This window comes from Bos indicus, chromosome 11 (assembly GCF_029378745.1).
Source record: "Bos indicus isolate NIAB-ARS_2022 breed Sahiwal x Tharparkar chromosome 11, NIAB-ARS_B.indTharparkar_mat_pri_1.0, whole genome shotgun sequence".
Taxonomy (NCBI): Eukaryota; Metazoa; Chordata; class Mammalia; order Artiodactyla; family Bovidae; genus Bos; species Bos indicus.
Window position 1 is genome coordinate 105650513 of NC_091770.1, and position 21858 is coordinate 105672370.

Genomic DNA, 21858 nt, shown 5'->3' on the forward strand with positions numbered 1-21858 from the left:
CACCACACGGCTCGGACACTTTTTGACGAGAGAACAGTCGTTTTTAAGCAAGCAAGTGAAGAGGAGCCACAGGCCGAGTTTCGGGCAGGGACGATGTCCCTGGTCGCCAGGGTTGCCCCTTTCCTGTGCAGGGAACTCAAGCCAGGTGCGTGGTTTGCACAAGTGGCGTTCGTGCCCGGCTGAGTTGAACTCTGCGGGACCAGAGGCCCCAGGAGGAGCAACTAAGGCTTGTGCCACTTGGCACTGTCTCCAGCGGGGCCTCCACCAGATGGCTGGGCAGGAGTGGGCACCACGGCTGAGGCCCGACCTTCGGCCAAAAGGGGGCCAGGCAGGTGGGAGCCCCCTGTGCCGGGGCCTCTCTTCCTGGGTGCACTTACAGCCAGGTGTTCATCCTTGTCAGCATGGGGTGGGGCCAGCGAAGGGCTGCAGATACAGAAAGAGCTGAGCCAGGCCGGCAGTCAGAGCAGAGTCGGCCTGCGGGGCCTCGGGCTGACAGCCAGGCAGAGTCCCCACCAGGCTGGCCAGGGCACACAGCGCCCCAGGCCTCCCTGCCTCGGGCCTGACCATGCCTCTGCACGGTCATCTCCTGCCCGCCGTGGTCATGCTCCTGGGTGAGTTGCCGGGCCTGGCTCCTGAAGCAGGAACGACAGGGGGCCCAGATGCTGGGTCTGCAGGGAAGGAGGGACGTGGGCCCAGGACGGCCTGCAGTCCGGACGCCGGGCGAGCCCTTGGGGTCCTGGGGACAGCCTCGCTGGGGTGGGGATCCGAGTCCAGCCCGCTCTGGGTGTAGGCTGGGGGGCCTGGGCCGCAGCCCCTCCCGAGTCGTGCTGGGCTCTGGTCCTCCCTGGGGAGGGACCCACGTTGGGGATGGTTGGTCCCTTGCACACCCAGGCACCCCATCCTGACAGCCAGCCTCTCCTGGGCCCTGACAGGGACCCCTGGGGGCAGTTCTCCGTGGTTTTCTGGCCCCCTCCCTGCACAGCCTCTTGGCCCGGCCCCCACATGTCCCAGGATGCCTGACTCTTAGGGGTCTCTGTCCTGGGGAACAGCGGGGCCTCCCTACCCCAGGCCACCTGGCTGTCTCTGCTGGCAGCAGGGTCCCCCGGCTGGGCCTGGGTCCCCAACCACTGCAGGACCCCCCGCGAGGCCGTGTGCAACTTTGTGTGTGACTGCAGGGGCTGCCCCGACGAGGCGCAGTGCGGTGAGCCGGGGCCAGGGGGGCAGCAGCGGGGCCCACCCTCGTGGCCACCCCGCCTGACCCCCTGCCCTCCCAGGTTACCACGGGACCTCGCCCAGCCTGGGCACCCCCTTCACCTGTGACTTCGAGCGGGACTCCTGTGGCTGGCGGGACATCAGCACTGCGGGCTACCGCTGGCTCCGAGACCGCGCAGGGGCCTCGCCAGAGAGGCCAGGGCTGCGCGCGGACCACACTCTGGGCACTGACCTTGGTGAGGCCTGGGTGGGGCTCCATGCTATCCCCAGCCCTCTGTGCCTCCCGCCCCATCTCCTGACCTCTCGGCTGGCCAGGCTGGTATGTGGCAGTCGGCACACACCGAGGGAGGGAGACGGCCACCGCGGCCCTGCGCTCCCCTGTCCTGCACGAAGCCGCCCCCACCTGCGAGCTGAGGCTCTGGTACCACGTGGCCTCAGGAGGTGCGCACCCCATACCCCGTGACCCGAGCCAGGTGGCCCAAGACGAGGGGCGCAGAGACGGGAAGGTGCCCCCAGGGTGGGCAGGGGTCCTGGGGTGGGCACAGCCACGGGCCTGGGGGAGGCCTGGGGCCTGAGCTGCCCCCGGACCCCTCACTGCAGATGTGGCCGAGCTGCGGCTGGAGCTGACCCACGGTGTGGAGACGCTGACCCTGTGGCAGAGCGCAGGGCCCTGGGACCCAGACTGGCAGGAGCTGGCGGTGCCCACTGGCCGCATCCGGGGCGCCTTCAGGGTGAGATGGGCACGCTGGACGGTGGGGCCGTCGGGGAGGGTCTGGGCCCTGACTTAAGGACTTCGCTCACTCCAGGTGACCTTCTCTGCCACGAGAAATGCCACCCACAGGGGCACTGTGGCCTTGGACGACGTGGCCTTCTGGCGCTGCGGGCTGCCCAGTAAGGTCCCCCGGCCGTGGGCCCACTCCTGGAGCGGGGAGGGGGTCAGCAGGAGGCCCTGGTCAGTGGCCCCGCCTGGGGACTTGGGGCAGGTGATGGGTTAACCCTGCCCCCAGCCCCCCAGGCACACTGCCCCCGGGGGCACCACCGTTGCCAGAACGAGGCCTGCGTGGAGCCCGCCCAGCTGTGCGACGGGGAGGACAACTGTGGGGACCATTCGGATGAGGATGCGGCCCCCTGCAGTGAGTGGGACAGGGGGCTGACCCTTGGCACCGTCCTTCGGGGGCTGAGACAGCTGATGTCCACCAGAGCTTGGGCCGTGAGCACAGGCCTGGGCGGCCCAGGGGCCAGGCAGGAGGCCCCACTCGACAGCCGGAACCCCCTTGTCCCCCAGGACACTACATAGCCACCGATTTTGAGATGGGCCTTGGTCTGTGGAACCACTCAGAGGGCTGGACCCGAAATCACAGTGCCGGCGGCCCCAGGTACCCCGCCTGGCCACGTGGTGACCACACCTGGAACAGCGCACAGGGTGAGGCCTGGGGACCGCCGCCCGCCCTGCCCCGCCCCGGGACCCCCCCGCCCCAGCCTGCCGCCCCGACCCAGGCCTGCCGTCTCCCCAGGCTCCTTCCTCGCATCCGTGGCCGAGCCCAGCACCCCAGCGGTCCTCTCCAGCCCCGAGTTCCAGGCCTCGGCCCCCCACAACTGCTCGGTGAGTGGGTGGGAGTCACAGGGCGCGGCCCTGGCTGCCCAGGCCCTGTGGCGTCTCCGCTAACCGTGCTCGGCCCCTGCTAGCTCGTCTTCTATCACTACCTGCACGGGTCTGAGGCCGGCTGCCTCCAGGTGTTCCTGCAGACGGCAAGCCCTGCGGCGCCCCAGACCCCCGTCCTGCTGCGCAGGCGCCATGGGGAGCTGGGGGCCGCCTGGGTCCGAGACCGAGTTGACATCCAGAGCGAGCACCCCTTTCGGGTGAGGCTGGTGAGGGCAGCATCGTGCGGGGAGGTCTGGGGCCCCTCAGGGAGTCCCATGTGGGCCCCTCCACCATCTCAGGAGGAGGGCAGGCCAGAGGACGGGAGGGGCTCCCTGCAGAGATGCCCCCTGAAGGGCTGGGTGTCCAGCAAGAGCCAAGGACGAGGTGTGGATTCTGGGGAGAGGACTCGGGGGCAGACCGGCCTGGGGATCACAGAGGGGTGCTGGGGCGCCCCCGACCCCATCCGTCCCCAGATCCTCCTGGCTGGGCAGACAGGCCCGGGGGGCGTCGTGGGCCTGGATGACCTCATCCTGTCCAACCACTGCAAGCCAATCCCAGGTGAGCCTGCTGGGCACCCTCACGCCCCACCCTGGGAGAAGCACAGGCCCCGCCAACCCACCTGACCCCCGCGCTGGCCCACAGAGCTGGCGGGTCCACCTCCAGGGTGCTGGGCCCCAGGCCCCTGGCCCCAGCCACCCAGCCTGCGGCCTCGGAGCTTCTGCGAGCCCGGACACTTCTTCTGTGGGGACCTGTGTGTCCCCCCGGAGCAGCTGTGTGACTTCCAGCAGCAATGCCCGGGGGGTGAGGACGAGCAGGAATGTGGTGAGCCGGCCAGGGGCCTCCCCTCCCTTCCCCCAGCCTCCCCTCTGGGAGTGGCTGGCGAGGCCCCAGGCCCATCCATGCCCCCTGCCCTTGCAGGCACCACGGACTTCGAGTCACTCTCAGGCGGGGGCTGGGAGGACGCCAGTGTGGGGCGGCTGCAGTGGGTGCGCCTCCCGGCCCCGGACAGGGGGATGCCCAGCCCGGACGCCCACGGGGCTGCTGGTGAGGCTCCGCCCGGGACGGCCTGGGGCCTGCCTTCCAGCTGCCCCCTCTCCTTAGGGAGGGCACTGAGTCGGGGTCCCTGGGAGGAACCAGCTCTGAGGCCTGCTCTCCCCAGGGCACTTCCTGGCTGTGCAGAGGGCCTGGGGGCAGCTGGCCGAGGAGGCCCGGGCGCTCACACCCACCCTTGGCCCCTCGGGCCCCCGCTGCGAGCTCCGCCTGGTTTACTATCTGCAGAGTCACCCCCGAGGTACCACCGTCCCTTTGCGCCCTCTGCCCCGTCCTGGGGTGGGGGGTCAGAGCCCCCGGGCGAAGGACAGGGGCAGGACGGGCGCCCACAGTGATCCCTTGCCAGGCTTCCTGGAGCTGCTCGTGGTGGAGGGCAGCCGCCGCGAGCTGGTGTGGCAGGCCCTGGGCACCACCGCTGGGGGCTGGAAGGTGGACAGGGTCCTTCTCGGGGCTCGCCGCCGGCCGTTTCGGGTGAGGAGAGCGGCCTGGGGCAGAGAGGGGCCCCCGCGGGGCCTGCCCTGGCTTACGGCCTCCTCCCTCATGCCCCACGAAGCTGGAGTTGGTTGGGCTGGTGGATTTGGACGGCCCCGGGCAGCAGGGCGCAGGGGTGGACGACGTGACCCTGACGGGCTGCAGCCCCACAGCAGCCGCTGAGGAAGACTCAGGTGCTTCCCCCGGGTGCCCGGCCCCCCACCCAGGCCTCCTCGAGGGGCCCCCAGGAGCCCCCTCTCCAGGAGCCAGTCTCCCCGACCCTCTCGGCACTCAGGAGGGGTGTCGGGGGTGCTGACCCACCTCTGCCCGCCCCCAGAGGTCTCCTGTAACTTTGAGCGGGGGGCCTGCGGCTGGCACACCGGCCACCTCACAGATGCCCACTGGCACCGGGTCGAGAGCCGTGGCCCGAGGTACGACCACACCACGGGCCAAGGTAAGCCAGGGTGCCCGGGGGGCAGCTGCTAGACCCCGCCTGCTGGAGGCAGAGAGGAGCGCGGGGCTGAGCCCTCCAGCCTGGGCCCACAGCCCAGCGCCTTGCACCCCCGCAGGCCACTTCGTGCTCCTGGACCCCGTGGACCCCCCAGCCCGGGGCCCTGCTGCCCACCTGCTCACCCAGCCCAGGGTGCCCTCAGCCCCTCAGGAGTGCCTCTCCTTCTGGTTCCACCTCTTCGGGCCCCAGATCGGTGAGGCCAGCAGCTGGGCAGGGCCTCAAGGGAGCCTCACCGGGGCCCCAAGTCCTGCCTCTTGCTCCCTCAGGGGCCCTGGGAGGGGATGAGAGGCAGGGGTTAAGGCCTTATTCCCTCCCCACCAACCCCCTGTCTCTAGGGACCCTACGCCTGGCGATGAGGCGAGAAGGGGAGGCAGAAACGCACTTGTGGTCGCGGTCTGGCACCCACGGCAACTGCTGGCACGAAGCCTGGGCCACCCTCCACCACCAGCCGGACTCGGGCGCCAAGTACCAGGTGAGGCCCAGGGCGTGGGCGCGGTGGGTGAGGCGAGGCCCCAGCCGCTGACCTCTCTCTGCCCCCCAGCTGCTGTTTGAGGGCCTCCGGGATGGGTACCACGGCAGCATGGCACTGGACGATGTGACCCTGCGGCCCGGGCCCTGCTGGGCCCCCAGGCGCTGCTCCTTTGAGGACTCAGCCTGTGGCTTCTCCGTGGGGGGCCGGGGCCTCTGGACACGCCAGGCCAACGCCTCGTGGGGCCCCCACGCTGACCACACCACGGAGACAGCTCAGGGTGCCCACTGGGGTGGGGCAGTGGGCAGACAGGTGGGGCGGGGAGGGCGGGGCGGCGGCCAGTGGGCTGACCCTGCCACCCCCCAGGGCACTACATGGTCGTGGACATGAGCCCGCAGGCCCTGCCCCGTGGCCACGCGGCCTTGCTGACCTCGGAGGAGCAGCGGCCCCTGGTGCAGCCCACCTGCCTGACCTTCTGGTACCACCTGAGCCTCCGCAACCCAGGTGAGGGGCTGCTGGGAGCCGGGGCCGTGGGGTCCCCTCAGGAGGCCCTTGGGAGCCCCCCCACCACAGGGGCCTGAGCAGGCACCCCTGCCACGCTGACGGGGCTGGCTGCTCGGCGGCAGGCACCCTGAGGGTCCACGTGGAGGAGGCCGGCAGGCAGCAAGTACTCAGCGTCAGCTCCCGCGGAGGGGCCGCCTGGCGCCTGGGCAGCGTGGACCTGCAGGCCGGGCAGGCCTGGAGGGTGAGTGGAATAGGGGGCCCTCCTCACCCCAAGGGCTGTCTAGGGCGCAGCAGGCACGACCTTTGCCCGGTGCCCCCCAGGTGGTGTTCGAGGCAGTGGCCGCCGGCGTGGAGCACTCCTACGTGGCACTGGACGACCTGCTCCTCCAGGATGGGCCCTGCCCCCTGCCAGGTGGGCGCCTGTGGCCTGGCTCCTGGTGGTCCTGGCTCCCTGCCACCCCCACAACGCCCGGCCTGACCTCCACACCCACAGCAACGGTGCCCCAGGGGTGGAGGGCGCGGGGCATCACCCTCACGGCTGGCCCCTGCAGCTTCCTGTGACTTCGAGGCTGGTCTTTGTGGCTGGAACCATGTGCCCCGGCCCGGCCTGGGTGGGTACAGCTGGGACTGGAGCAGCGGAGCCTCGCCCTCCCGCTACCCGCAGCCCCCCGTGGACCACACCCTGGGCACAGAGGCAGGTGGGTCCAAGGCAGGAAGGGCACCCAGAGCCACACACGCCTCACCCCAGCCTGGCCCGCCCAGCGCCCAGCGGGGTCAGAGGCCACAGATCGGGGCGCCGGCTCCATCGGGTCCGCTGGGCACCCGCTTTCTCATCCCCAGGCCACTTCGCCCTCTTCGAGACCAGCGTGCTGGGCCCAGGGGGCCGAGCGGCCGGGCTCATCAGCCAGCCTCTGCCCCCCACCACGGCCTCTTGTCTGCGCTTCTGGTACCACATGGGCTTCCCCGAGCACTTCTGTGAGTGAGCCAGAGCCCCGGGGTGCGGCAGGGGGTGCCGGGGCCGCCCCACTCTGCCTGAGCGTCTTCACACCCTGCTCCCAGACCAGGGCGAGCTGAGGGTCCTCCTGAGCAGCGCGCAGGGGCAGCTGGCCGTGTGGGGCGCGGGTGGGCGCCACAGACACCAGTGGCTGGAGGGCCAGGTGGACGTGGCCAGTGCCAGAGAGTTCCAGGTGAGGCGGGTGCGCCAACCCGGAGCCCTTGGGCGGCTCCAGCCCTCTCCCCGGCCCACGCAGCCTCTTCTCCCTCCCGTCAGATTGTGTTTGAAGCCACGCTGGGCGGCCAGCCGGCCCTGGGGCCCATTGCCCTGGATGACGTTGAGTATCTGGCTGGGCAGCGGTGCCAGCTGTCCACACCCAGCCAGGGTAAGCCCTGCCTAGCGGGCCGGTTCTGCTCCAGGGCAGGGCCTCTGTCAGCCCCTGGGTGGGTGGGTCATGCCCTTGCCTGAGGGACCAGGAGAGCCACAGGCCGGCTGCCCTTGCTGCGGGGCCCCAGCCCGGGGCCGGGCCATCCCGGGTTCCTGTGCCCCCAGGAGCGGGGTGCCCCCGGCCTCTGCCCACTGTGCTCCAGCTCCCGGTAAGGCCAGAGACCACAGCCGCCCTCCTGCTGGAGCCCTCGCTGGGGGCTGTGACTTCACGATAAAGGGGGCATCCAGCCTGGGGCTATAAGCCCCGGGTTTGCAGCCCTGTGCCTGCCAGGGCCCAGCCTCAGCCCGTGACTGGTGACTTCAGAGGGGACCTGGAAACGCCAGGCTGTGGGGCAGCCATGCCGGGCACCCTCCTCGAGCCTGGGTGGGGCTGAGACAGGACTGGGATCCTGGGTCACGTGCCCTGCGGCCCGCAGGAGATGGGGCGGCGGCCGCGGTGGTGCCGGCTGCGGTCGGCGGCACCCTCCTCCTGCTCGTGCTGCTGCTGCTGCTCGGGGTTGCAGGCCAGCGCTGGCTGCAGAAGGGGGGCTGCCCCTCTTGGGGCAAGGCGGACACCGTGACCCCCGGCTTCGACAACATTCTCTTCAGTGCGGTAGGAGCCCTGGGTGGGGGTGGCGGGTGGGAGCCGGGGGTCGCTGTGTGCTGCCCCACACTCAGCCTGATGGTGCACAGGGCCCCAGCGGCCACTAAGCTCCTCCCCTGCCCCCTAGGACCGCGTCACCCTGCCAGCATCAGTCCCCCACGACCAGTAGACGAGCCAGAGAAGACCTCAGCTCCTCACACGAGCTCACCGGCCACCGGAACCCCGGGCCAGGGACCAACAGCTGCCTCCCCTGCCAATACATTGAGGCCCTGTGCCCATCACCCTCACGGGGCTGCACCCACAGACCAAGTGTGGTCCCAACCCCGGCAACATACGCCCCAGCCCACAGGGACACCGCCCCGCCGGCCGGGGTCTGCCCGTCAGCAGGAAGAGTAGTTCCTCAGACCCGATCCAGTCTACCTGAGAGCACACGCTTGGGGGCCCCTCCCGTGGGCCTCAGTGGCTCAGGAAACGGCCAGGGGCTCGAGGCACCTGGAGGCAGCACTGCCCCAGCCCAGGCCAGAGGGACCCCCCAGGGCCCCACCTCACTGGGCTATTCCGTATCTGATGAAAGACAGAAACCCCACAGGTTCAGGCAGCAGACAGTAGCAGACACTCGTCAGGGTCTACGGTGGCCGGGGCTGGACTGGCGGGGGGTGCTCCCATCTGTCCAGAGTCCCAAAGAAAGGCCCCCGTGCCCGCCCTGCCAGGGCCAAAGCCCCCGTGCCCGCCCTGCCAGGGTCACAGTCCCCGTGCCCGCCCTCCCAGGGTCACGGTCCCCGTGCCCGCCCTCCCAGGGTCATGGTCCCCGTGCCCGCCCTTCCCCGGTCAGAATCCCCACCCACCGGCCACCCCCATGTAATAAAAGGAGCAGAGTCTTTCTAACCCAGGGACAGTCCCAGGTCTGATCTTACACACAGGAGATTCAGACACCACCCACCCAAGTCTGCGGAGGCCCCCCGGCTTGGCTGTCCTGGAGGGTGTGACGGCCACTCCTGCACAGCCAGGTGCCCCCTCCAGCCCAGGCGGCACCACTTTGCCACCCGAGCCCACTAGGATCCACAGACAAAAATGTGACTGGGGACTTGGCACTGGGGGCACCTGAGTCTGATGCCCAGAGGCTGACCGATGCCCACTAACCGTCCCAGCAGAAGTGACGAGAAACAGCTTGCAGAGGGACCATCCCAGCCCCTCAGGTTCCCTCGCGGTGCCTCATGAAGATAGCCCTTTGCAGCACTGGGGGCTGGAGGGAGGGGGCACTGCAGGCACGACAGCAGAGGGTGGGGGGCAAGGAAACACCACCAGCAGAAGGGCACAAACTTTATTAGCTTCTCTACGAGCCAGGCTGGACATACAGCTCCTCTCCCAGATGGTGACCACCCACCCCCCGCCAGCTCCCCGGAGCCATCCCCGCAGCGGGATGGACCCCGGGGGAGAGGAAGGCAGTGTTCTGCACCCCACTGAGGGCGGGGAGCAGGGAAGAAAAAAATCAGAAGCAAACACTTTGCAAGGTTTTGTTAGTTAGACAGCAGGTACGATGAGAGGGGTTCCCGGGCGGGCCTCCCGCCCATGTTCCGCTCGGCCGCGTGGAGAGAGCCGTGCTGGCGCCGGTGGTCGAGGGGACCAGCCGGACGAGATCAGCCGGAACGCACTGATTTCGAGGCTTTATGTTCATTTTGCCCTTGGCCCCTTCTCGATCGGCTTCCCAATGTCCTTCCCCCGGAGCTTCAGGCCTGAAAGAGCCACGGGCCGCCACTGACCACTGCAGCTCCCACTCTGGACTTCAACGCACAGGGCAGCTCCTCAGCCTCCGAACCCACTGTCCCTGGGGCACAGGCTCCCGTCCTCTGGAGGGGGCGGGGAGTGCCATCCTGGCCCTGGGCTCTCACCCACCCCAGGACTAGTTCTCACGTCTGATTCTAAAGAGCACGTGCCTGCCCCTCCTCGAGGGGAAAGCACAGCCCCTCCCAGGACCAGGCTTCCGCTCGGAGCCATGCTGCTGCCAATGCTGGGTGGGCCGCACGGCGGGGTGGGGAGACGTGAGGGGGGGGCGCCCAGAGACAGCATGCTCCTGGGAATGTTCTTCAGGCTCTGGAGGATTCCGGGGCCCTCAGGGCCTTCCTGCACCCTCCTCACCAACTGCAGCCAGGAGGGGCAGCCACCCTGCGCCTGGCCAGGCAGTGAAGGCCAGCAGGACACTTACCAATGGCTCTCTCGATCTTGCCCAGAACCTGGTTGTTGGGAATGGCCCGGCCACTCTCGTAGTCCGCAATGACTTGCGGCTTCTCGTTGATTTTCTAGAGAGAACGTGTGTTTGCCCGTCAGCTCCAGGCGGTGGTGGGAGACGGACACAGCCAGGGGAGGGCCTCAGGCTCCGCACGGCTGTGTGCAGGCCCAGGGCTAGAGCAGACGCAGCTCGGCAAGTCCTGGCTGACTTGTGCGGGCCCTCAGACGTCTTGGGGCTCCCCGGGCCCGCGCCCGCCTGCCCGGCTGCGGCTGGAGGGCCCGTGCGCTCACCGTGGCCGGGGTCCCAGGGCCCACGCCCGCCTGCCCGGCTGTGGCTGGAGGGCCCGTGCGCTCACCGTGGCCGGGGTCCCAGGGCCTGCGCCCGCCTGCCTGGCTGCGGCTAGAGGGGGCCGTGCGCTCACCGTGGCCGGGGCTCCCAGGGCCTGCGCCCGCCTGCCCGGCTGCAGCTGGGGGGCTGTGCGCTCACCGTGGCCAGGTCCTTCTGCGTCAGCCCCTTGCCCTCAGAGGTCTCAGGGCTCCCGGGGCCCGCGCCCGCCCGCCCGGCTACGGCTGGGGGCCGTGCGCTCACCGTGGCCAGGGCTCCCGGGGCCCGCGCCCGCCCGCCCAGCTGCGGCTGGGGCCGTGCGCTCACCGTGGCCAAGTCCTTCTGCGTCAGCCCCTTGCTCTGCCGGCCCTGCTGGATGACCTTGCCGACCTCCAGGGTGACCCGATCGTGGTGCAGCTCCTCGGTCTCCCGGTCCAGCTTGGCCGTGTTCTTGGTGATCGAATGCTGCTTGTTCTGGCCGGCGGCCCCTGGACCGTGCAAGGCAAGAGCAAAGGAGAAGGTCTGCAACAATCCCACAGGTGAGCCGGTTCAGAATGGAACCCGGCCCCACAGGCGCCCTGAGCCTAGCAGACAGGCTCAGCCAGGCCACCCAAAGTGGGGACACCCTCACAGACCTAGGAGCACTGAGCCCAGGACTTCCTCCCAGCGACAGGAAGTGGGTGGGAGGACCCCTCCTGATTCATGCCAACCACCGCTGCTCCAACAGGACCCTCACACCCACCAGCTCTGCAGACACCCTAACGACCGGGGAACCCAGACACTCCCCGGTCCCACAAGTGGACATATAAGTACCTACATTTCTTAGAAGTCTCCACATCTTCTCCTCGTCTCTGAGCCGCTAAGATGGCCTAGAAAATTAGAAAGTGTTTTTGGTCAAAATTAGCTTTCCGGTACCTGGCCAAGCCCAGTTTAGGCTGCTGCTGCTAAGTCGCTTCAGTCGTGTCCGACTCTGTGCGGCCCCATAGACAGCAGCCCACCAGGCTCCCCCGTCCCTGGGATTCTCCAGGCAAGAAAACTGGAGTGGGTTGCCACTTCCCTCTTCAATGCATAAAAGTGAAAAATGAAAGTGAAGTCGCTCAGTCATGTCTGACTCTTAGCAACCCCATGGACTGCAGCCCACCAGGCTCCTCCGTCCATGGGATTCTCCAGGCAAGAGTACTGGAGTGGGGTGCCATTGCCTTCGCAGTTTAGGCTACTGTCAGCCAACTGATAATGCCTCATGCTTTTCAAGCCCTGGCAGTCAGGCTCTGAAGTCACACCCTGAAGCGCCCTGCTATGTGCCTAGTGCCTGATGTTTTCTCAAGGACCGACAAGCAAATGCCGGCTTTAAGCCAAAGCTTGTCATACAAATCCCTCTACGTCCAACTGTCCAGGCAACTCTCAATAAACTTCTGCTCAAGAAAACAGAAACAGCTCATGACTCTGCTGTTGAAAAAGACAGGCAAGTGAGTCCTTTTAGAAACCCACACTGGAAATAGACTTCTCTACGAGACTCTCCTGCAAAAGCCGGAAAGAACGTTTGGCCTTCCTCAGCCAAACTGGCTCCTAATAAAATACAGCACATCGCACAAGGCCTGTGGCCCTCGCCCCAAACGCTGGCAGAGGCAGCGCTACCCCTTGATCCACAGTGTAGAAAACGAATGTAACATATTTCTTAAAGTTTCTGACACCTTAGAGACACGGCTGTGGGGCATTCTAAGTGTGACATGTTCACAAACGTTTTCTAAAGCTGTTCACGTGATTCCTAGCTTGTGGCTATTAAGGTTCCTTTGAAAAAAAAAAGAGAGAGAGACTGAACTTGGTTTTGACCAACTGGAAAGTCCTGGGCAGGTCGATGAATGCTAGTCAGCAGGGCCAAAGCCCGTCGTGGCCCAGAGCTGGCACTGCGTGTCTAAGGCCGGCCCAAGGCTGCTGAGAGTAGAAAGGAGCAGGGCTGGAGACTGACCTGCCCGTCCCAGCTTCCCTTACAGCGACTCACAGGGGAACCCGATGGATTCCCAGAGAACCGTCTGCCCCAAGTGCCCTCAGGGCATGCCGGCTACTCTGGCAAGATGGGGACACCAGGGTCACCGCAAGCTGAGTCCTAGGCCAGTCAGCCCAGGGCCAGGGACTCCCTTCGGCCGGCAGTGTGCTTCAGTGGGCTCCGCGGGCGGCCTCGGACTGGCCGGGCACCGGGCAGCCGGCGGACGGGGGAAGAACTCGCCGGGGCGGTGGTGCCCGCCAACCCTGCCCGCGTCCGATCGCTTCCCAGGGCCCGCCACTGACCGTCCTCGCTGACAGCCTCGGCCCAATCCCCTCCTCCACCCGGGTCCCGCAGTGCCTGTCCCGCGGGCCCGTGTCACAGCCCGAAGCCGCCTCGACGCCCCCGGCCCGCCCCGGGGCCCCTCTCCGCGCCCACCCGGTGCCCGATCCGGCGCCGGGCCCACTGCCCGCCCACGGCCTTGGATCCCAAGGCCCGCGCCGCGCCCGCACCTGCTTGGACTTGGCCTGGGCGGCCGTGGGGCCCTTTTTGCGCAGCACCGTCACCGTGTCCCAGTCGCTCTCAGCCATGGCGGGGCGGGCAGGGAAGGCGGTCCGTCCGGCGGCTCCGCGGCAGCTGCTCGAGACCCGGCGACGCGACGTCCCCTCGTCGCTGGGCCGCTTCCGGCGCCCGCTGCGGGCCCGCCCCTCCTCCCATTGGCCGGCGACTCGGGGGGCGGGTACTTCCCTCGGCTCGGAGCCAATCCGCGCCCGGCTCGTCTAAGCAAGACCCCGCTGTGCGCGACGTGGGGCGGGAGGCGGAGCGGCCCGGACGCGTGGCCGCTGGGGGGCGCTGCAGGGGCCGGGGGAGCTGGGGGTGGCTGAGGCGGGGACGGGGGCCGCTGGGGGCGCTGAAGGGTGCAGGGGCCGCGGGCGCGGAGGCGAGAGGAGGAGGGGTGGGGCGAAGGGGAGCCCGGCTCGGGAAGGCGGTGCAGGGTGGCCCCCGAAACCAGGTGGGGGCCGGGACGAAAGGAGGAGTACTGGCCGGGGAAGGGGAAACGCGAGTGGGGGGGGGTCTCTGCGAGAAGCGGGGAGAGGGCGGAGGGGGCGCAGGTGGCGGGAAGGAGGGAGATTGGCGGGGACGCGGCCTGGCCCCCGCGGGCAAGGTGTGCGCGCGAACTTGATGCAGGGGAAAGGTGGCCTCGTCGATTCCTCTGTCGTTGATGTTCGTTTCTGTTTCCTGACTTTTTTGGTCACCTTGCACGCCAACTGAAGTTCTATTTCTCGGGGGTTATTATCAAGCGATACAAAGATGGTGGGGGCCAGGGTGGATGCAGGTTAGGTGGGGCCTGAAGCAAATATATTTTGTGGGAGGACGCAAGGAGATATGTAAAATTATTAAGACAAAATTAGTTATACAATATGTTTTTGCGTAACGTATATTTTGAATAATGTATACATAACTTTACAGTATAATATGAATGTATACATAATGTAATGAATGCTATTTTACGACAACTAATACAGTTATTTTATGGTAATCTTGGATCATGAGAAAATACGTCAAAAATTGACAAATGCCGCAAGCATCACAAAATTCAGAAAAATAGCCTTGGTGTGAGTTAATGAATGCATCTTTAATGCCTTTGCTTGCATTTTTGTCCGCATTCTCATTGAATGCCACATCATGACTTTGCAGAATTGTTTTCTGGAAAGAACAGTTCAGACGTTGCTTTAACCTGTTAGATCAAAGTTAATGTTGACCTTGGTTTGGGTAGCGCTCCTGGCTTAGCATAGATGTGCTCTGTTTGCAGCATTCCTGTAGGTTTATGCTCCACAACAGAGGAATTCTAATACGCGTGTAGACACCACTGTGGCAGACCACAGGCAGATGGAGAGCATGGGAGGAACTCACTCTCATGGGGAAAAGGGGCAGTCAGGGGGCGCTGGGGGTCCAGTGGAGGCTTCCCATTGGCTGGACTGCTGAAATCTCTGACAGACTGAGCTGTGCGTGGGGTAGGGGGCCAACAGAAGTCTCCTTCCTCCCGCCTGATGCTGAGTAGAGGCGCCTCCCCAGTGGGAGATAGACAGAGATCTCTTCCTGTTTAGAGTAACTGACGCACCTGGTGGGGGTGAGCACTTCCCCCAGCCTGAAGCCTCCTGCAGGTGTGGTTTCTGTAATTAATTCCACATTTCCCCCTTTCATGAAGATCTTTTGTCAAAGTATCAGTGATCAAGAGTTGGGATCTCGGGACTTCTCTGGTCATCCAGTGCCTGAGACTCCGAGTTACCAGTACAAAGTGCCCGGGTTGGGTCTCTGGTGAGGGAAGTAGATCCCACATGCCTCAACTAAGACCCAGCACAGCCGAAGAAATTAACTTAAAAAAAGATGAGAGGACCTCCCTGGTGCTCCAGTGGCTGAGACTCCATTCTTCTAATGCAGGGAGCTCGGGTTCAATCCCTGGTTAGGGAACTGGATCCCACGTGTCACGATGCGACTAACACCTGGTATAGTCAAATCAAGAAATGTTAAAACTAAAAAGAGGAGGATCTCTGTATAGTGGTGTTCTGTCCCTCAGTGCCAAGGACCTTCCCTGGTTGGCACGTCCCTCCCATGTCGGTCGTGGTCGAGTCACTCAGCTGTGCCTGACTTTCATGATGGACCGTCACCCGCCAGGCTCCTCTGTCCATGGGATTTTCCAGGCAAGAATACTGGAGTGGGTTGCCATTTCCTTCTCCAGGGGAATTTCCCAACCCAGGGATTGGACCCGGATCTCCTGTATTTCAGGCAGCCTCCTGCATTACAGGTGGGTTCTTTACCAACTGAGTCACCAAGGAAGCCCCACATCACTTCCCATTTTGGAGGAAAAGTAAACAAATGAGGCAGATGGCATCTGAGTGAGGAAGAGCACAGTAGGGAGAGCTCTCAGCACTCCTTTTACAAGTCCATGCTTAGCCAAGGCTATAAGCACTAGGAATTATCTCCAAGTGCTAAGCTCGCATCATCGTATCAAAAGTGAAAGTCACTCAGTTGTGTCCGACTCTTTGCGGCCCCATGGACTGTCCGTGGAATTCTCCAGGCCAGAATACTGGAGTGGGTAGCCTTTCCCTTCTCCAGCAGATCTTCCCAACCCAGGAATCAAACCGTGGTCTCCTGCATTGCAGGTGAATTCTTTACCAACTGAGCTATCAGGGAAGCCATCGTCTTATTAGAAGTGTCATTTTTTATAAAGTTTCAACAAACAATAGATGCAGAACTCGAGTATATTGAGCAGAATTAAAAACCACATAATAGGGACACCCTTGGTGGCACAGTGGATAAGAATCTGCCTGCCAGTGCAGGGGACACGGGTTCAATTCCTGGTCTGGGAAGATTCCACGTGCCACAGAGCAACTAAAGCCCGTGCACCGCAACTGCTCAGCCCGGGTGCTGCAGCTCCTGAAGCCCTCGGGCCTGTGCTCAGCAGCGAGAGGAGCCACTGCAGTGAGAAGCCCGGGCGCCACAACCGAGAGCAGCCCTGCTCACGGCAACTAGAGAAACCCCGCGCTCAGCAGCAGAGACCCAGCACCACCACACAGAGATGAAGTATTTTTTAAAGAAGCATACAATAAACCCAATTTGCAAGACGGTTCCACATCAGGAGCCCAGAACTGCAGGAATCCAGCCAAATAAACGAAAAAGACAGCTGGTTATCAGGTGACGGTGCTATAGCCAACGTGCCTGCTCTTTAATTTTCTGTCATTGGGTCTCTACTTCCCCAGAGGCCTTTAACCATCGAAGGAAGAGGCGTTTGCTATTGCAGACACCTGCTCGCTCAGCAAGCAGGTGATCACAGGTTCGCTGGCGCTCACTCCCATCCATGGGAGGAAGGGTCTTCCTACAGAGGCAAAGCCAGAAACTCTTAACGCCTCCTGCAAAGTTCTCACTTAAGGCCGTTACAGAGGTTTAATGGGACCGATCCATGTGAGGCTTCTCTTCCATTACGCAGGGAGAACAGGACAGTGAATGTAGCAGGGCACACTGTCCTGTCTTCTCCAACTATCACGACGGGAGGCTGCCCGAGCACAGCAGCCATTCCCCAGACTTCCACATGTGAAGGTGCACGCAGGGGACATGTGTGCATAAAGCTCCCACACGAGTGATGGAATCTGTGAATTCCTTCACTAGCTCAGAGGCACTGACGTTACTCAGCCAAGTTTCAAACAGGTTGTCACTGTCCACTTTAGTAATTATGTTATCAGCAAAAGAGAGACTATGTGGAAAAGCCGAGGAGTTGCAATTCAGGGTGTTAGAAGTGTGACCCACCATAGGCAAATCCAGAGAACAACATGGAGGAGAACTTGCTTTTATAGGGGAAGGGGGGAGCTGGCAGGGGCTGTGATGACCAGAAAGGTGACTGGAGGAAGTAGGATTCTAGTGGAGGCTTCCCATTGGCTGGGCCCCTGTTTTCATTGGCTGGGCTGTGGGGGTGGTTGAGGGTGCCCAGGGCAGTTTCCTTCCTCCTGCCTGATAGTAAGTAGAGGCACCTTCCTCTCTGGGGTAATTGGCGTCCATGGCAGGCACAAGGGCTTCTCCTACAGCCCAGTCCCAACTCCAGCTTTGGCTGGCAGCGGCTAAGTCATGTCCGACTCTTGTGACCCCATGGACTGTAGCCTGGCAGGCTCTTCTCTCCAGGCAAAAATACTGGAGAAGTGAAAGAAAATTACTGTAAGTTTGTTAAGGTTCATGAAGGGCATTCTTTGGTCACCTCTGAGTGAGAGTGGATGGACAAATGTGGCTGGATTGTCTGTTGAATATAACAAGATGGAAAAGGTTGATTGTGACGAAAGCGTTGTCAAATTTGCAGATACTAAGACTTGAAAACAGAAACCGATCCATGATGTTCTTTATTACTGTGAACAATGGACGTGTTGGTAGGTGCATTCCCCTCTTTTTTGAGAAAACACATTCATATAAAGAAAGTTTTGACCCATCACTTTCCCCTTTCCTCTACTGTTTATTGAGTGTACTTACTTTTCACTTTTTACATGACTGTGTGCATGAAGTTCAGCAAGACGGCGTTCCCACCACTAGCTCTTCTTTTCAGGCCACTGTCATTACTGAACTCTCGGTCCTCCGGAGACGGGGAGCTGAAAGATCCATTGGGCATCCCCAGTGGGGACTGCAAAGGCCAGGTGTGTGGGAGGAGAGGGTGGGCTGTGGTCTCTGGGGGCCGAGTGGCTGGACCAGGAGTGGAGGAGCCCAGCAGCTTCTCCAGAGCCCTGGCGGCCACCTCTTTCAGCTGCAGAACGTAGCCCCACCTAGACTGAGCCAGGTACAGGGCCTCTGCAGGTGGTCAGGGGAGGAGAGGGCCCAGCAGGAGAGGGTGGCGCTGCCAGGGATGGGCCTGGGTTCAGTGGAAGCTAGGAGGGGTGGTGGACAGCTGGCAGAACCAGGGTCACAGGTCCCAGCTGGGCTGTAGACTGCTGGGTCCTGGACAGGAGGGAGCCCCATGGAGGAGGATGGCCGTGGTGGGGCGGGAAATGTCTGCTGCGGAGGGGTCCTGGGAGATCCCCACGGGCCAGCCGCAGCCTCTCCGACACGGAGCTGGTGGGTCTTAGCGTGAGCAGAGCCATCTTAGGGTTTCCGGGTTCGAAGTGAGGCAGTGGAGCGAGTTCCGCCCAGGTAGCAAGCAAGTGCGGGTCCTAGGCGGGAGGTCCCGCCGGCGTCAAGGGGCAAGGGCCGCAGTTCCGGATGAGGCCGGCAGGAGGCGCGCGCGGACCGACCGCTGCTCCCCAATGAGCCCGAAGGGGCCGCTGCCCTCCAAAGATCCACACCTGGGGGAGGACAGGAGCACAGGAGGCTAGTCCCACCAGGGGTGGGGGAGAGGCCCACTTAACACAGGGCAACCAGGAGAGAGACCTTCTCTATCTTGAGACACTAGCGGGCCTGGGCTGTGTCCAGCGCCTGGCGGGGGGAAGGCAGCTCTTCCCCGCCACCTGTGAGCTGGCGCAAAGACCCTGGGGCCAGGTTGGCCTGGTGTCGGGAGGCTGTGGGTGGTCAGGGCAGCCCTGGCACCTGTGATTCTGCACGTGAGCTTGTCTCCCAGGTCTGCAGTTCTGCATGTGGGGTGGGGTCCATTTTCTAAGAATCTGGGCAGAGCTTGTCTCTAAGTGGGGGAATTGGGGGTGATCTTTGCCTTCTTGGCAATTTTATGTGTTTTCCAGAGCTTCCAAAATGCTCTTCTGTTGTTTAAAACCAAATGTTTTTGAATAGGTGGTACCATGAAGTGGTTTAAAAACAGTAGGTGTTCAGAGAAATTGGCCCCTCCCCACCTCCCACCATGTCAATTACTTCCTCCTGTATCCTTCCCAAGTCTACAGAGAATACAAAATACAAACGGCCATGGAGACCCTTCTCTCCCATCTCGGCTTACGGAGGACGCTGCACACATTGTCACCTCCTTGCACCTCTTCTGCACCTGGGCGTCAGTGGGCGTGACTGGCTGCTGTGAAGTCAGCTGCCGGACCTCACCACCCCCTTCTTTCTCCTTTTTTGGAGGAGGGACAGCGTGGGCAGTGTGCTTCCAGGCGGGGGAACGGGGGAGCCCCTTGTGGCTGGCGCTGGGGCAGGGGAATTCTGGGCAGGACTGGAGGCTGGCCTTTCTGGAACCCCCTCCATCAGGTGACTACACAGTGAGAGTGAAACTGGCTCCTTTCAGAAGCTGCAGCCCTGGGGTGACCTTCAGGGCTGAGCTCTCAGGACAGGGAGTGGGTTGTGTCAGGAGGCTGGCTCTACCAGCTCCGGGCTCTGCTCTGGGGACAGCTTCAGGCACAGGGGCGCAGCCCACATCCAGGGTTCCAAGTGGGGGCCTATGTTGACCCTCCCGCCTCAGGGCTGAGTGCTGTTCTCCCAGAAGCCTGGGCGTAAAGGACAGGAGGTGCGATGTCCAAGGAGACCGGCCGTGCCAGTGAGGAGCAGAGGTGCCCTGGGCATTAGGAAGTGTCCTGGGGCGCTGAGGAGGGCCTGGGAGAGGAGACCCCAGGCGGCTGAGCAGGCGCCAGGGGCCAGGGAGGGGCCTCGGGCAGAGTAGGAGGTGGCGGTCGCACCGTCCCCAGGGGTCTGCAGGCCCAGTGAACGGCAGATGGGGCCTGTCCTGCCTGCTTGGGAGAGCTGAGAAAAGCCAGGAGCCACAGCAGCTTCGACCCGGGTCTGTAGCCGGGCCCACACCTCTCTGGGGGCACCGAGGTGAGGGACAGAGGCCCCAGGCCACAGCCCTCAAGGGAGCAGGCAGATGATGCAGGTCCCGGCAGGGTCCACTGGGGCTGTCCCAGTCACCTCCCGGAAGGCTGCCTCAGAGACTGAGTTTTGCTTTCTTTTTGGCAGGAAGGAACCTGCATGGGAATCCCCTGCGTTGCTGGACGACCAGAGTGAGTCATCTCTTCCCAGCCTGCCAGGACCTAGATGTCACCTTCTGAGCTGGTGGCGGGTGTGGGCTGGCCGCTTCTCCGTCAGCAGCCCCTCCCTGCCAAGGCTCCGTCTGCCCGGTCTCTCCAGGACCTGCTGCCAGAACCACGCACACGCACACACACACACACACACACACACACACACACACACACACGCACACTCTATGTATTGATCAGTGTATGCAGGGAGACCCTCTGAACTGGCAGTCTGAAAGATAGGAAAGCATTCTCATGCTGGAAGCCTCTCTAGGACCTTCAAGATTAGCTCAGCTCTGTCAGTGCCAAGGGCTGCAGGCAGCCGCCTTCTGGGGAAGCAGGACTTTCGCCCAGGAAACCTCCTCGGGAGGCAGGGTGGGCTGATGGGGCCCTGAGCCCAGCACCTTCGCTGTCCCAATGCTGGAAGGGGGAGTGAGGTCTGAGCCTCCCTGGGGACGCACTGCAGAGGCAGGTGAGCGACTCCCAGATTTTACCCTGAAGAAAGAGGGGTGCTGCTATGGGGAACCTCATGGGACAGCCTCGGCCCCCCAGACCCCAGGAGAAGAGACCTCCTTACCCCTGAGAGCTCCATGAGTCATGAGCCTTCAGAGAAAGGCTCACGGAACCCACAGGAGGGGACGGTGGGGCAGGGATGCTCAAGGCAAGTGTTAGCCACTCAGTCCCGTCCGACTCTCTGCAACCCCATGGACTGTAGACTGCCAGGCTCCTCTGTCCATGGGATTCTCCAGGCGAGAAAACTGGCATGGGTTGCTATGCCTTCTTCCAGGGCACCTTCTCAACCCGGGGATTGAACCCAGGTCCCCCGCATTGCAGGCAGATTCTTCACTGTCTGAGCCACCAGGGAAGTGGCAAACTCAGCCTTGAGGTTCACAAAACTCGTGCTGGACGCAGGGTGGCCTCGCTGCTGCATGCAGGGCTGTGGTGTTTGGGACTGGGGAATTCCGACTCCAAGTCATGATTTATGCAGTGTGATGAGAGTACTTCTGGATGCCGAGTGGATAATTTACATTACGTGGCTTCACAGCCTGCCTGGTTTCGTTCACTCCGTCCTTAAGCACTTTGCTTGGCTTCTGATGCTCCCCTGAAACAGGGGTGCCCAGTGTTCTGTGCGACCTGCCAAAGGAATCTTGCCCGTCGCTTCCTGCAAGATGGGGAGAGCCATCCCCTTTCCCCCGAGCTGGTGTCAGAAGAGACTGTTCTCAGGTATTTAGAAAGCCGTGTCCCACGGGAGAGAATCCGAATCCTCCCCACCCTCCTTCAGCAGATAAGAAACGCTTGTCCTGGGGTCCCACACGCAGAGGCAGTGCCCTGCCCCTCCCGGCGCGGTCCTTTTGTTCTGGTCAAGACTGCAGCCTCATTTCTAAATGTTTCCACTTGTGTGTTTGCATGCCAAAGGCATGTATATTTGGTTTTGTTTGGTGGTAAAATTCACATAATGGAAAATTCACCATTTAAACCACTTTCAAGCTTACATTTCAGTGTCATCTGTACTTTTGCAAGGTCGGGCAACCATCGCCGCTACTTGATATAGAACATTTCACTACTTGCAAAGGAGACCTCCCTTTAGGTCTTCCTACCCTTTAGACAGGAAGGAGGAGGAGGGCATGGCAACCCACTCCAATATTCTTGCCTGGAGAATCCCCATGGACAGAGGAGCCTTGTGGGCTTCACTCCATGGGGTCGCAGAGTCGGACACGACTGAGCGACTAAGTACAAGCACCCTTTAGATAGGCGGGGTCCGTTTGTACTTTTTCTCATGAATGTAACCCACTCTCGGGCTCAGCTCTGCGCCGGGACCCTGGGCCTGGAGTTGACCCTCCGAGAATGAACAGCTACCACCGGCATAAGGAGCCGCGGAGTCCTTCCAGGACAGAGCCCTCGGGAGACTTAAGTACCCAAGGCGCGGCAGCCCCGCCCAATCGGTGCCCGCTGAAGCTCCCTGCGCGCTTCTGGTAGGCTCCAGTGTCAGTCCGTCAGGAGGCGGGAGGGGTGGGGACA

General features: G+C 63.2%; 2 protein-coding genes and 1 long non-coding RNA gene across 3 annotated transcripts; 2 read left to right on the top strand and 1 right to left on the bottom strand.

The window, feature by feature from the left end:
- Nucleotides 1-1020: 1020 nt before the first annotated feature.
- Nucleotides 1021-9133, top strand: MAMDC4 (MAM domain containing 4; the record flags this gene model as incomplete). Its single annotated transcript, XM_070799846.1, has 28 exons — nucleotides 1021-1201; nucleotides 1275-1448; nucleotides 1528-1653; nucleotides 1813-1943; nucleotides 2019-2103; nucleotides 2220-2345; nucleotides 2498-2635; nucleotides 2727-2815; nucleotides 2899-3072; nucleotides 3328-3412; nucleotides 3497-3676; nucleotides 3773-3898; nucleotides 4014-4145; nucleotides 4251-4375; nucleotides 4458-4569; nucleotides 4713-4829; nucleotides 4945-5079; nucleotides 5222-5358; nucleotides 5428-5635; nucleotides 5722-5859; nucleotides 5982-6100; nucleotides 6181-6271; nucleotides 6411-6557; nucleotides 6700-6834; nucleotides 6919-7046; nucleotides 7130-7238; nucleotides 7717-7892; nucleotides 8011-9133. Coding segments are annotated over 28 exons (3666 nt in total), but the record flags the coding sequence as incomplete, so codon positions are not given.
- A 57-nt stretch (nucleotides 9134-9190) lies between these two features.
- On the bottom strand, nucleotides 9191-13109 carry EDF1 (endothelial differentiation related factor 1). Its single transcript, XM_019971164.2, has 5 exons — nucleotides 12928-13109; nucleotides 11252-11303; nucleotides 10762-10922; nucleotides 10087-10180; nucleotides 9191-9616 (listed from the first exon to the last, which is right to left on the bottom strand). Exons 1-5 carry the CDS (start codon nucleotides 13003-13005, stop codon nucleotides 9555-9557), a joined length of 447 nt encoding a protein of 148 aa, XP_019826723.1. The 5' UTR covers nucleotides 13006-13109; the 3' UTR covers nucleotides 9191-9554.
- Nucleotides 13110-13375: 266 nt separating this feature from the next.
- Nucleotides 13376-21326, top strand: LOC139185900 (uncharacterized). Its single transcript, XR_011569525.1, has 2 exons — nucleotides 13376-13427; nucleotides 19781-21326. It is a non-coding gene; the product is annotated as an uncharacterized lncRNA (long non-coding RNA).
- Nucleotides 21327-21858: the final 532 nt, after the last annotated feature.